This window comes from Bombina bombina, chromosome 1, assembly GCF_027579735.1.
Source record: "Bombina bombina isolate aBomBom1 chromosome 1, aBomBom1.pri, whole genome shotgun sequence".
Classification (NCBI taxonomy): domain Eukaryota; kingdom Metazoa; phylum Chordata; class Amphibia; order Anura; family Bombinatoridae; genus Bombina; species Bombina bombina.
The window spans coordinates 411,133,019-411,147,404 of record NC_069499.1 but is presented as its reverse complement, the minus strand read 5'-3'; the positions used below and the strand labels follow the sequence as shown (position 1 = coordinate 411,147,404).

Here is a 14,386-nt window from a genome sequence, read left to right as displayed (position 1 = left end):
AGGAATAGACAATACCAATTATGATTATAAATTTTTTATTATAAAATATATATACACTTTTTAAAAAATAATAATAATTATGTGGTTTTACTTGAAAACTAATATATTTTTCATGGTCTGAAATTTACCATCACTTTAAAAAAAGCCTAGTGGTTCAATTTAAGCAAATCAAGGCATTTAAAGGTTAATGTCAGAATGTATGCACTGTTAGAGACAGATGATTCGTGTGCATAGTAAAGGAAAACCACACAGACACTTCCGTTCCCATTTTCTACTACAACTTTTTTCTTATTTTCTTCACAGCTATGCTATTGCTTGTAACAAAATTAGTATGAGCAAAATGACTTCAAAAAGGCATAAGGACCAAAGTGAATCAAAATTGTGTTATTTTCTCCAGAGCAAATCAGGAACCTATTCCCAAACATTGTATAAGAATGAATCTGAAGATAAAAGTAATCACAATTTTGCCATGGCTTTGGCAACTTTGCCAAGGGGACATAAACAGGTATGTTACTGTACTAAACTACAACGCCTAAATTGTGTATTGAACTGTTAAAATAATATTTTAAAAGATGCATTTACCAAAAATAATCATTGCCATAAACAATGTTATTAATATTTAGATAAACTAGAAAACATCTTTATAAAAATAACAGAGGTTATATATTTTGGCACCTATTAGGATCAAATATAGAAAACTATATTAAGTGTGTTGGCTATTTTTCGCCTTTATATCTGCAGATTTTGTTTCTTTTTTTTACATCTGCCAGGCAGAATTGAAAACCTTCTTAATTAAGCACCTGAAAAGCATTAGATTATTTATTGTTTTAATGGTCCATTAAAATGAATATTTTTTACATGTAATCACATCAGCTTTTGGGTAGCCACTCATTCACATATGTTATGAAACAAAAGAGTGAATATTTTTGTTAGTTACATTTTGTTTAAAACAAAACTATTTTGAAATGAAAATACATTTTCTTTGTCTTTGATCATTGCAGCGAAACAATTATTGTTATCCTCTTCATTTATATTTATTCAATGTAAATTTCCATTTAGAACTTTTTTAAATCATGTGATATTTATTGTAACAAAATACAAATATTCACATATCTTTCAAAAGTACTATCTCTTGGATTGATCATTTCTTAGTTGATTATAATGGACATTAATACGATCCTGAAAGTCCATGCTTTTTTTTATGATTGCATCATTAGTAATTAGTGTTGTTTTATTGTTCTGATTGACTATATCATGTAATATGTAAAAGTTTTAGAATTAGTAGTTTTCTTTAAAATATAGTTATTATAATATATACTTTAAAAAAAAAAAGCAAACATCTGAAAACAGATCCAGCTCACAAAAGAGCAAAAAAGCGGGTGAATGGGTTAAATCAATATTTGTTGAGATTTTATTTCTTTAGCACAAATAAGTAATCAGGAAATAGTATACTAATATTCAAGGTATATTGTAGTCAGTCCATGCCCCTTTCTTTAAACCAAAATGTAATACACCCCAACATTTAATGTCACATAAAATACTGAGTAACAACAATGAATAATGGAGAAAATATTTACATTTTCATCTTTTAGTTAATATCTTCATTACCAAGCACAGTAAGTTTTAGGAAGATGGTCAGTGATTATGTTTTATGTGTACGGAAGACTAGAATATGTAAATATATATATTAATTATTGTTTCCCCAGCTTTCTATGTCCCGATCAAACTCTTTGATTGATTCAACAGGGATGGGACCACGAAGGTTAGTGCTTATGGACAGTAAATATTTTTTTGTTTAGCCTTGCTCCTCAAATTAAGTACTATTGTATGTGTTTGATCCATCACTTTTACTCTTCAAGTAGCTTGTGTGTATTAGTGAAAAAGATCATCTGAAGCAGAAAGAAAAAAACTAAATTGCAAGTGAACCTGTATGTGAGTCCGTCTGGACCTATACCAGGAATGTACATTTTTTATATAAAAAGCCAACCTTGCTTTTTTGACAGCACTTTACAAAGTTTAGTAAATAAAACACAAATGTACAACACATGACAAGTAAACTGCAGGATATGAATTATAAATAGAAACATTGTTTAGAGCAGTGTTAACAATGATCCTCAAGTAACCCCTAACAGGCCAGATTTTCATTATAGCTGAACTAGAGCACAGGTGAAGTAATCAGCTGATCAGTAACCATAGTAACAAACCTGCTCTCACCCATCAGCTGATTATTTCACCTGTGCTCTAGTTCAGCTATAATAAAAAGCTGGCCTGTTAGGGGTACATGAGGACCGCGGTTGAGAAACACATTGGCAATTTCAAGGGTATTGAATGTTTAAAAAGAGATCAAGAGCTTACTATACACCTGAATAAGCACCTCCCTTTATGGAAGAGTTAGCTACAGCATTTGGCCATACAGCTGTCTGTGAGTGAGTTTCCCAGGGTCATAGGATGTCTACCCAGTCCAGTTTGAGAGTGCAGTCCTTTTTGGTGTTTTGTAATGTATGTGTCTAGGGAAATTACAAAGGGCCTGTGTCACACTTGTTTGCATTTGAGTGTATTTGGTTGAAGTTATGCATTGTGTGGCTGTAGGTTAGGGACACAGGAAGGAAGAGACCTTCACATGGTCCTGGGCCTCTCACCATTTGGCCACATTCTGTTACTAACTCTTCCATTTTTCTTTTAATCTAGCTCTGTGCTTGCAAGAGGGTCCCAGACTTTCTATGTGTTATGTTAATAATTTTGGTTTGTAATGTTCCCTATGGGCTTTGCACCCTGGCTTGTCTGGGGTTAACTGCCTGAGTCCCTGTGCAGCTGTCTGTATATATATATATATACGTCTATGAAGTCTATGAAGGAAAGAAAAAACACAGCAGACTTTATCCAGCACAGACTTATTCAAAAGGTCAAAAAATCTTAATATCAAATCAATCACATATGAAGGAATTGATCCCAGCTACATCATTTGATAACCAGAAAATACACATTTATTAAATATAGAAATCATATAAAGTAAAAAAACATGGAAAAAATAGCAGAGATATATGGTATAGTGGTACTGCCACAAACTGATCAGTATAACTTACAGTCCGGTACCAAAAGTCCTCATCTAAATAAAAGCCTACATATAGGCAGTAGTTATAACACAAAGTAGCAAAGCAGGGGTTGAATGCAGAGCCCTCAGTTCCAAGTGTTAGCCATTGGTTTATTGCAAAGTAATTGCTAGTTTAGTGAGATCTCAATAAAAATATTATGCTCAGTAATGCAGTCCCATTAATGATTACTTCAAAGTTTAATCTCTGTTAGTAAATCAGGTTAACTCTCAATCAAAAGCTTGCCATGCAACAACGAGTCAAAGTAATAGTGCAGAATGTTACTATAGCAGTTCCCATATGTAACATGCCAACAGGTAATCCTTAGTTCTGTATAGGCAAGAAATAAACTTGTGGTGCATCCCAGTATTAATAACCAACTTCTCATGAGCAGAGGGACAAGACATATTCAGTATATTCAGACCTCCGTGCACTAGGGAGATCCTAAGTATTTATAGTATATTATGGATCCTCTTATGTACTTTTTTATCATATTAATGTTTCTCTGAGCTAAGTATAGCTATATATATATATATATATATATATATATATATATATATATATATATATATATAAAACTTAAGAAATAAGCACTCAATGGTCTTCTGCCATCAGTGACAAAAATTCTTTATTTGATAGTGATGTTTCGGGACCAAATGTTATCCCTTCCTCTGACAAACAACAAGTGAACAAACAAAACTTTTAAAGGCCTGTGTGTCCCTCCCCTTAGATAAGCAGCCAGTCAAGGCTGTCCATGTGTACAAGTAATATAATAGAACATTAACAACACCTGTTCAATGAAAATAAAAATGTGCACCAGTGTGAAAATTGCGAAATAATATATATATAATGCTCGCTTCCTATAGTCTGATCAATCCAATGTCTAGATGGGCTATCGTGAAAACGAAGAACAAAGCTCAAAAGTTACAAAAACCGATAAGATATAATATAACAAGCCAGCCATCAGCAAGGCGTGGTGAGCCATGTTTAATTCCAAAGGTGGATTGGCTACCAGACAAAACATACAGACCACAACACTGCCAATGATTGGTTAATGCAATTGATATTGCACCAATCAGTACTCTTAGTTGTCTACCCTCCCCACAGAAACCATGGCAACTTGCAACAAAGCGTGATCCAAGGAGCGGATCTAGTATGTGTATTTTGTAGGTGATAATACTTAATCTAAGAGACTATAGTGCAGATGCTCTCTAAGCTTTACATATGCAAACCGCATTCGAAACGAAGCAAACAACCCCCTTTTGATACTCACACAGAGGCGCTACCACAATCTCGGATCTGCACCTTCCTGACACTTATGTATAAAGTGACCCGACTCACCAACCAATCATGACTCGGTATCACTGACGAGCCTCCCATCGGGCTGTTAACTGCAAAATAAATATGTAAAGCGTAGATGCTTGGTTACAATACCAACTAATACAAAATACTTAATGACAAAAAAGAAAACTAACAAAAATATGAACCCTTATCTTCATTTGTGACTTATAGGGTCAATGTATAGGGATGATCCCTAATGCTGTAAAACTTATAACATATTATTAAAAAAACGAAGTGACACTATTTTTCTCTCAGTGTCTCCAATATCTACCTTTTAAACCCATAGAGGATATTGGTGTGAGACCTATCTTACAACCCTGCGACAATAAAGGCACAAAGTATCAACCATACTATAAACTGCCAAGTGAGTAACAATATCATAATTACATAATATATTGATAAAAGTTATAATAATAATTCAATGAAGAAATGTGATCCATGAAATCTAACTACCATAAATATCAAAATATATACCCATTGTATGCTGTGTATCTTCACCTGAAAAAAAGAAAAAAGAAAAGAAACTTGATAATGGCGCATAATCGACCAAAACTTCTAATATGAATCAAATATTACTGGGATCCACCTAAGGCATTGCATGCCTGCCTCACCTATGATAATGGACTGACCAGACCCGGAGTGTTAGCATATAGAAAAACACCAAAAAGCAAGTTACAAACAAGTTAAAAACATGCGTATCCCAGACTAAAAACTAAAATAAAAATAACCACACTACAACAAAGCATGACTGAAGAACATATAACCTTAAGCCAACGCCAAGTGTTATTCCAAATCTGTGGCTAATTAGTTAAAATACTGCATCAGGAAAATGAAGGATAGAATATAAACAATATTCACAATATTCTATTTTTAATGTCCATTCTTTCAAGAATCTCCACTTAAGTAAACTCAACAATAGTTGACAAACCTCCAAAAACTGTATTCATTAACGGAATTCATGGACTCTAAACAAATAAGAAAATGAAAAAATTGTTGTTGTGAGAAGCCTCCAGGGGGGCGACCCCCTGGAGCCTAACCAGAACATCTGGAAGTGGACTCTCATAAATGGGAGCGATGGAAGTGGACTCTCATAAATAACATTGCCACCCAGTATGTACATTTAAGCCTCTGGGTGTTAATGTCCCAAGTTCATAAATACATCTGGCTTTCTTCTGTAGAAGAATCTTAGCTCTGTTCCCAGTGTGTGCCAGTCAGCATGCTATTACAGGTCACGCAACAAGTACACCTAAAGCATCCTCTCTTCTTCTTCAGCCAAATAATGTGGGAAATGTCAGGGATGATATCTGTTTTCATTAGAACGTCCCTTAGACTCCTGCCCCTCTTATACGCAATGCGAGGGTCGTCCCATCCTTTGAAGGGTAGTGTCGAATCAGCCTCCAAGAATTTCCATTCTTCCTTTATCGCTTTAGTAATTAAATAGATATCCGGTGTGTAAGTTGTTACAACCGTCAGTTGTTGATTTCCAGTCACATTGTTGGAAACTGTAGGACTTGTTGCTAGAGTTAGCATCTCAGCTAAGTTGCTTTTCCTGTAGCCCCTTTCAAGGAACCTTTGTGCCATCTCATCCAGCTGTTTGTTGCAAGTATCTTCATTAGTGTTCTTCCTGATGACTCTTTGGAATTGTGCTTTAGGGATATTATGAACCAAAGATGGATGATGGCAGCTCTTGGCGTGCAACTATGAGTTGCGATCTGTGGTTTTATGGAACAACGTGGTCCCTTGTGTGTTGCCATCCTTGAAGACTCGTACATCAAGGTAGTCCACTGAACAAGTATTGGATATATGTGAAAAGCGAACTGTGCTCTCACATTAGGGACCACGTTGTTCCGTAAAACCATAGATCGCAACTCACTGTTGCACGCCAAGAGCTGCCATCATCCATCTTTGGTTCGTAACATCCCTAAAGCACAATTCCAAAGAGTCATCAGGAACAACACTAATGAAGATACTTGCAACAAACAGCTGGATGAAATGGCACAAAGGTTTCTAGAAAGGGGCTACAGGAAAAGCAACTTAGCTGAGATGCTAACTCTAGCAACAAGTCCTACAGTTTCCAACAATGTGACTGGAAATCAAAGCACAATTCCAAAGAGTCATCAGGAACAACACTAATGAAGATACTTGCAACAAACAGCTGGATGAAATGGCACAAAGGTTTCTAGAAAGGGGCTACAGGAAAAGCAACTTAGCTGAGATGCTAACTCTAGCAACAAGTCCTACAGTTTCCAACAATGTGACTGGAAATCAACAACTGACGGTTGTAACAACTTACACACTAGATAGCAATTTAATTACTAAAGCGATAAAGGAAGAATGAAAACTCTTGGAGGCTGATTCGACACTACCCTTCAAAGGATGGGACGGCCCACACATTGCGTATAAGAGGGGCAGGAGCCTAAGGGACGTTCTAAATAAAACAGATATCATCCCTGACATTTCCCACAATAGTTGGCTGAAGAAGAAGAGAAGATGCTTTAGGTGTACAAGTTGCGTGACCTCTAATAGCATGCTGACTGGCACACACTTTCACCAACCTGATCGAAAAAAGAAGTATGAAATCAAATTCTTTTTGACATGCACCACCCAATATATCATTTATTTACTGAATTGTCCTTGTTGCAAATTCTATACAGGCAAAACCACTGGCGATGCAAGAACAAGAATGGCCAATCATAGATCTAGCATTTGAGCAGTCATCTCCAAAAGAAAATCTGACCAGCCAGTGGCCTGCCACTTTTTGGAAGATGGTCATACAGTGACTGATTCACAAATGAAGATAAAGGTTCATATTTTTGTTAGTTTTCTTTTTTGCCATTAAGTATTTTTTATTAGTTGGTATCGTAACCAAGCATCTACGCTTTACATATTTATTTTGCAGTTAACAGCCCGATGGGAGGCTCGTCAGTGATACCGAGTAATGATTGGTTGGTGAGTCGGGTCGCTTTACACATAAGTGTCAGGAAGGTACAGATCCGAGATTGTGGTAGCGCCTCTGTTTGAGTATCAAAAGGGGGTTGTTTGCTTCATTTTGAATGCGGTTTGTATATGTAAAGCTTAGAGAGCATCTGCACTATAGTCTCTTAGATGAAGTATTATCACCTACAAAATACACATACTAGATCCGCTTCTTGGATCACGCTTTGTTGCAAGTTGCCATGGTTTCTGTGGGCTGTGTAGACAACTAAGTGTACTGATTGGTGCAATATTGATCGCATTAACCAATCATTGGCAGTGTTGTGGTCTGTATGTTTTGTCTGGTAGCCAATCCACCTTTGGAATTAAACACAGCTCACCACGCCTTGCTGATGGCTGGCTTGTTATATTATATATTATCGTTTTTTGTAACTTTTGAGCTTTGTTCTTCGTTTTCACGATAGCAAATCTAGACATTGGATTGATCAGACTATAGGAGGCGAGCATTATATATATTTTTTCACAATTTTCACACTCGTGCACATTTTTATTTTCATTGAACAGGTGTTGTTAATGTTCTATTATAGTACACATGGACAGCCTTGATTGGCTGCTTATCTGAGGGGAAGGACACACAGGCCTTTAAAAGTTTTGTTTGTTCACTAGTTGTTTGTCAGAGGAAGGGATAACATTTGGTCCCGAAATGTCACTATCAAATAAAGAATTTTTGTCACTGATGGCAGAAGACCAGTGAGTGCTTATTTCTTAAGTTCTATATGCATCATTATTGCACACCCGGCAGTTGTTGGCTGATGGTGAGAGTGCATACACCCTACCAGTTCTATATATATATAAACACTATGGGCCAGGTTACGAGTGGAGCACAAATGTTTGCACAAAAGCGATAAGGGGTTTATCTCAGGGGTTTGTGCTTGTCGGGCTTACCGCTTGTATTACAAGTTAAAAGTAAACACGATCGCTTGAGTTCCCTTTGCAGTAGATGAAAACATGAAAAAGCATATATATGAAATATTTATTATTAATAAAGGTTTTAGTTATGCATTTACTGTAAATATTTCACATTCCAATATTCTGTACATAGCAGAATATGTTATAAATATTTTTAAATAGATATTCCTATATATATATATATATATATATATATATATATATATATATATATATATATACAGTATCTGTATATATCTATACCTATATATAATCATATATATATACTGTATATATATATATATATATATATATATATATGTGTGTGTAGATATACATTGTATAAAAATACCATCAGATATTCTGTATGTAGAAATATTTATTTAAAAATAAATAGAACATATTCTGCTATGTGCAGAAAATTGGAATCTGAATTATTCATATTTCAAATGTGAACGGGTTTGCGCTCGAGCTGGCTGTTAGTTTTTTTCCGCTTTTCTATGGGGTAATATGTGAACGTGCACGTGATATTGTAAGTTCGGCTTTTTGCGCTTGTCGAGTTACCTTGCGAGCAAAAACAATTTACTTTCAACTAATAATATGAGTGCAACCCGGTGCACGCAAAAACCTTACTTTTAGCGCAATTATTGTTTAATATATTTATTAAGGCTGCCATATCAATTTAAAAGATAAAAATAAGATGTAATAAGATTTTTTTAGTTAAAATATAAACACTGCTATCTTTAAAGGCTCACAATACTACTGTAAATACTCTGCTACAAAGCAGTGACAAAAAGAATGCATGTGGTGCTAAGTAAAGCGCAGAGCATATCTACCAATCTGTTACTTTGTACGTGCACTAGGTCCAAGCAGCAAAGCAGCCATCTTTTAAAATGCCCTTGCGCTGTATTGGCATGTCCCCTTTCTCTCAGGTAAATATAATGTATACGTTTCCAGAGGAAATACAATAAAAGGTTTACATATAAGAAGATAAAGCTGAAATGTTATTTTTGACGTCCTTTTAACAACTGCTCTGTGGAATCCATTTTTTCTTTATGCCAATATTTCTGCCAATTATTTATATGAAATTGTACCATATATATTGTATATTTAGAGGGCATTTTTTAAACTGAAGAGTAAAAACATTTTACAGCAATAGTAGTTGTACTTCCTGTTTAAGAGGAACAGAATGGCCTTGTTGTTTAGTATCTATGGTAACATTTGGAAACAAATACTCATAGCTGGTTGTTGCAATCTGAATGCTTGATGTGTCATTCTTATCACCATCAGTGATCTTAAGCTGATTAATCTTTAAATACATTTTAATACTTTTTTCCTTGTTACAGTTTTTCAGTTGTTTCACACATGCTTGTGATATTTTACAAATGTTTGCTAGTGTTTGTGACAATCTAAAGATTGATATGTTTGTTTCCTACATTCCAGGAGGCTTTTGCTTATTGTTAAACAAGACAATGAACCTTTTGGATTTGAAATTCAGGTAACAGCATTTATATATGTCTTTGCATATTCATCTATTCAGAAAAGGTACATCTGGAAAATAAACAAATTATTTTAAATCAGGGAAGTTAGGGACTTATTCACCAAGTTATAAATTACTTAAAGGGACAGTCAACACCAGAATTGTTGTTGTTTAAAAAGATAGATAATCCCTTTATTACCCACTCCCTAGTTTTGCATAACCAACACAGTTATAATAATACACGTTTTACCTCTGTGATTACCTTGTATCTAAGCCTCTGCAAACTGCCCCTTATTTCAATTCTTTTGACAGACTTGCATTTTAGCCAATCAGTGCTGACTCCTAAGTAACTTCACGTGCGTGAGGTCAATGTTAGCTATATGACACACATGAACTAATGCCCTCTAGTGGTGAAAAACTGTAAAAATGCATTCATATAAGAAGCGGCCTTCAAGGTCTAAGAAATTAGCATATGAGCCTACCTAGGTTTAGCTTTAAACTAAGAATACCAAGAGAACAAAGCAAAATTGGTGATAAAAGTAAGTTGGGAAGTTGTAAAATTACATGCCCTATTTGAATCATGAAAGTTTATTTTGGACTTGACTGTCCCTTTAAATTGCCTTGTATTTCTGTAGATAAAGTTTCCAAAACAAAAGATAGGTTTATTAAGTTATAATCAGTTTATATATATTAACAAAATCTCTATGGCTCAGAATTCAATGTTTAATATTATTATATTTGAAAACCATTATATGAAACCCAGAAACATCATATCATGTTTACTGATTATTGAGGATTACAGAGAGTTTATACACACACACACACACACACACACACACACTCATATATATACACACACATTTATATACATAGACTCACCGGCCCCTTTATTAGGTACACCTGTTCAATTGCTTGGTAACACAAATTGCTAATCAGCCAATCACATGGCAGCAACTCAATGCATTTAGGCATCTAAACGTGGAGAAGATGACTTGCGGAAGTTCAAACTGATCATCAGAATGGGAAGAAAGGGGATTTAAGTGACTTTGCACATGGCATGGTTGTTGGTGCCAGACAAGCTTGTCTGAGTAATTTTTTAAAAACTGCTGATCTACTCGGATTTTCACGCACAACCATCTCTAGGGTTTACAGAAAATGGTCCGAGAAAGAGAAAATATCCAGTGAGCGGCAGTTGTGTGGATGAAAATACCTTTTTGATGTCAGAGGTCAGAGGAGAATGGGCAGACTAGATCTCAATCCAATAGAGCACCTTTGGTATGTGGTGAAACGGGAGATTTGCATCATGGATGTGCAGTCGACAAATCTGCAGCAACTGCGTGATGCTATCATGTCAATATGGACCAAAATCTCTGAGGAATGTTTCCAACACCTTGTTGAATCTATGCCACAAAGTTTTAAGGCAGTTCTGAAGGCAAAAGGGTGTCAAACCTGGTACTAGCAAGGTGTAATAAAGTGGCCGGTGAGTGTATATATACACACACACATACATGCACTCACTCACACACACACACACATATATATATATATATATAAACACACACACATACACACATGTATACACATATGCACAGACATAAATATTTAAAGGAGCATGAAAGAAAAATTCTATAATATGCTAGATCATTTTATTATTGTACTGTCGCTCGCATAAAAGTTTATTTAAACCTTTGCAAAGTGGTTAAAAATAGAGCTCAAGAGCACCAATGCATTATTATGAGCTAATGACATGAGGCATATGTGTGTATCCACCTATCACTATCTAGATCCCAGAAGTACATTGCTGTTCATGAACCTATTTAGATAAAATTTACAACAAAGGATACAAAAAGAACAAAGTAAATATAATAATATAGTAAATTATTACAATAATTCTTAAATTTGCATGCACTGTCTACACCATGAAAGTTTAATTGTGACTTGCTTTTCCTACCATGCATTTACAATGTATCAAACAGAAAGTTTTTAACTGTGCCAGATATTGTCATCATAAATGACAAACAGGATTCAGGCAAGCATATATCTTTATGATTCTGAATCTATCTAAACACACAGGAGGCGACAGTGAGGTTTGAGATTGGTAAAGTAATTTTGTCTCTAGACTTGCAGGTCATTATTCATATCACTACAATAAATCAATAGTCTACTTTTTATTAGTGGTGGGTGAGTTACTGAGTGATGGCTGGAAGGTGAGGATGAATTTATACTTTATTTAGAAGTAAACCAAAAGAAGACAAAATAACGATTGCTTAGACTGCTTATGGCTCAAATATGCTCATTTAAATCATTTTTAAAGTGATGGTAAATCCTAGCATTTTTACCATCACTAAAAATAAAAGCCACCTTCATTCATCAGTTTAAAACAGGATGAAAAGGTGCCTTTATTTTGCTGCGGTTTCACCGCTAAGCCTAGCAGCTCTGGTAACCCATGACACCACCTCTAAGCCAATAGCCATGCATGCCTACAGCATAATGCCAATCAGCCCACACAGCTATTGGCTAAAAGGTGGAAACGTCAATTCATTGAAAAAATGAGCAGCTAGGCTTAGCATTGAAGCCTCAGCAAATTAAAGGCAACTTTTCATCTGTTTTTTTTTTTAAACTGATGAATGAAGGTGACCATTATGTTTAGTCATGGTAAATCCTAGCAATTTTGAAACGCTAGGATTTACCATCCCTTTAAATTTACATTTAAGCATCTGGAACAATTTTTTATCATATTTACAAAAACAAACAAATAAATTATGTTTATTTCTCTATTTCAGACGTATAAACTTCAACATCATAATTTGTTTGCCCTGGAAATGTGCACTTATGTTTGTAAGGTGCATGAAAATAGCCCATCCAGTCATGCAGGACTGAAAATTGGTCAGTATCTATGCAATATTTTTTATTTTCCTTGAATTATATTAAAATGACTTAAAACAAACATTTAGCAATACAATTTGCTAAGTATAACACATGATTAGTACCTGTGGCTAGTACTCCATTGACATATAGAGGCCTATTTATCATAGGTCTGTCGGACCTGATCCGTCAGTGCGGATCAGGTCAGACAGACATCGCTGAATGCGGAGAGCAATACGCTCTCCGTATTCAGCATTGCACCAGCAGCTCTTGTGAGCTGCTGGTGCAACACCGCCCCCTGCAGACTCGCGTCCAATTGGCTGCCAGCAGGGAGGTGTTAATCAACCCGATCGTACTTGATCGGGTTGAATTGTGGCGATCTCTGTTCGCCTCATCAGAGCAGGCAGACAGGGTTATGGAGCAGCGGTCTGAAGACTCGCCAGAAACACGGGCCCTCAAGCTTCATTTGGAGCTTGATAAATGGGCCTCTTTGTGTATACTACGCATGGCATATTTGGGAAACAAATTCCAAATATGGCTACTGGCAGCAGCATTAAGATAATTTCAGTGCTGGATTTATTCATCACACAAATAAACCCAGCGCCAAAAATAGCCAAATGCAGTTGCCAATGGCCATATTCAGCATTTGTTTTACAAACTAACCAGCAATGCACATACGTCATAACAATATAATATTCCAGTCTTGCTAATTGGCTTATCCAATTAAACCTAATATCCAGTTTTCAAATTCAAAGTTATCACAATCTATAAGCTAAGCATCATTTAATTCCATAATGGAACATTGTATTAAAAGCTCTCTCTATATTTACGACTAAACATCAATTATACTTAAAAAATATTTCATTTTTGACAGGGAGAATGTTACATAAAAGCTATTTGAATTTAAATAAGTGACCTTTGCTTTAGTTGTAAATTGGGACATGCCTCTTTGATAAGAAAATATTGGTTTATTCAGAAATATTGATTAAAAAATGAAATACCTTCTTTTAGATGAAACAAAGAAATAAGCTAACTACAACATCCTTTTAAAGCATGGTCCCCATCATCTCATCAAATACTAAACGTTATTGTTCCAAAATACTTAATATATATGTATATGCTTATATACATATATATTTATGTGTTTAGATGTGTATATACACATATTAACACATACATATACAGTATATATGTATATAAGCATATACATATTTACAGGGAGCACACAGTTCCCATAGACCACAATGTAAAGGCACTTTTCAGTGCCCATCAACTTTAGCCCACTAAAACTGTTTAGTGCAGTTATTAAAAAAACAAAACAATAAAGATGTTACTCTTTGTATTTAAGGGCACACTATTACTAATTTTGGTGCCAATTGGGCGACATTTATAAAATTAACCAGAGATCTGATCTCTGGTTAATTTTATGTGCCCTAATTGCTATCGCAAGCTCACAGTAGCAATAACCAGCCATTCGTAGTGGTTTCATTCACTCTCCAAACTGTCCCATTTTACAGATGCAAATATTCTAAAATCCAAACTATTCCAAAATCCAAACCTTTTTTTATCCCAAGCAGTTTGTATAAAGGTTTCTCTACCTACCTACATATATATATATATATATATATATATATATTTATATATATATATATATACTGTACAAGTACATATATATATATACAGGTATACAGGTATATAAATATATATATATATATATATATAAAAATCC

The 14,386-nt window shown here is 34.9% G+C and overlaps 1 protein-coding gene across 1 annotated transcript in view; it reads left to right on the top strand.

Annotated features, from left to right (window-relative positions):
- The first annotated feature begins 316 nt into the window (after window positions 1-316).
- CYTIP (cytohesin 1 interacting protein) overlaps window positions 317-14,386 on the top strand; it is an 84,950-nt gene continuing 70,880 nt past the window's right edge. Inside the window, exons 1-4 of the mRNA XM_053689957.1 lie at window positions 317-505; window positions 1,707-1,762; window positions 9,756-9,810; window positions 12,576-12,678. Coding sequence (XP_053545932.1) covers window positions 332-505; window positions 1,707-1,762; window positions 9,756-9,810; window positions 12,576-12,678 — 388 coding nt within the window. The 5' untranslated portion in view covers window positions 317-331. The remainder of the gene's footprint in view (window positions 506-1,706; window positions 1,763-9,755; window positions 9,811-12,575; window positions 12,679-14,386) is intronic.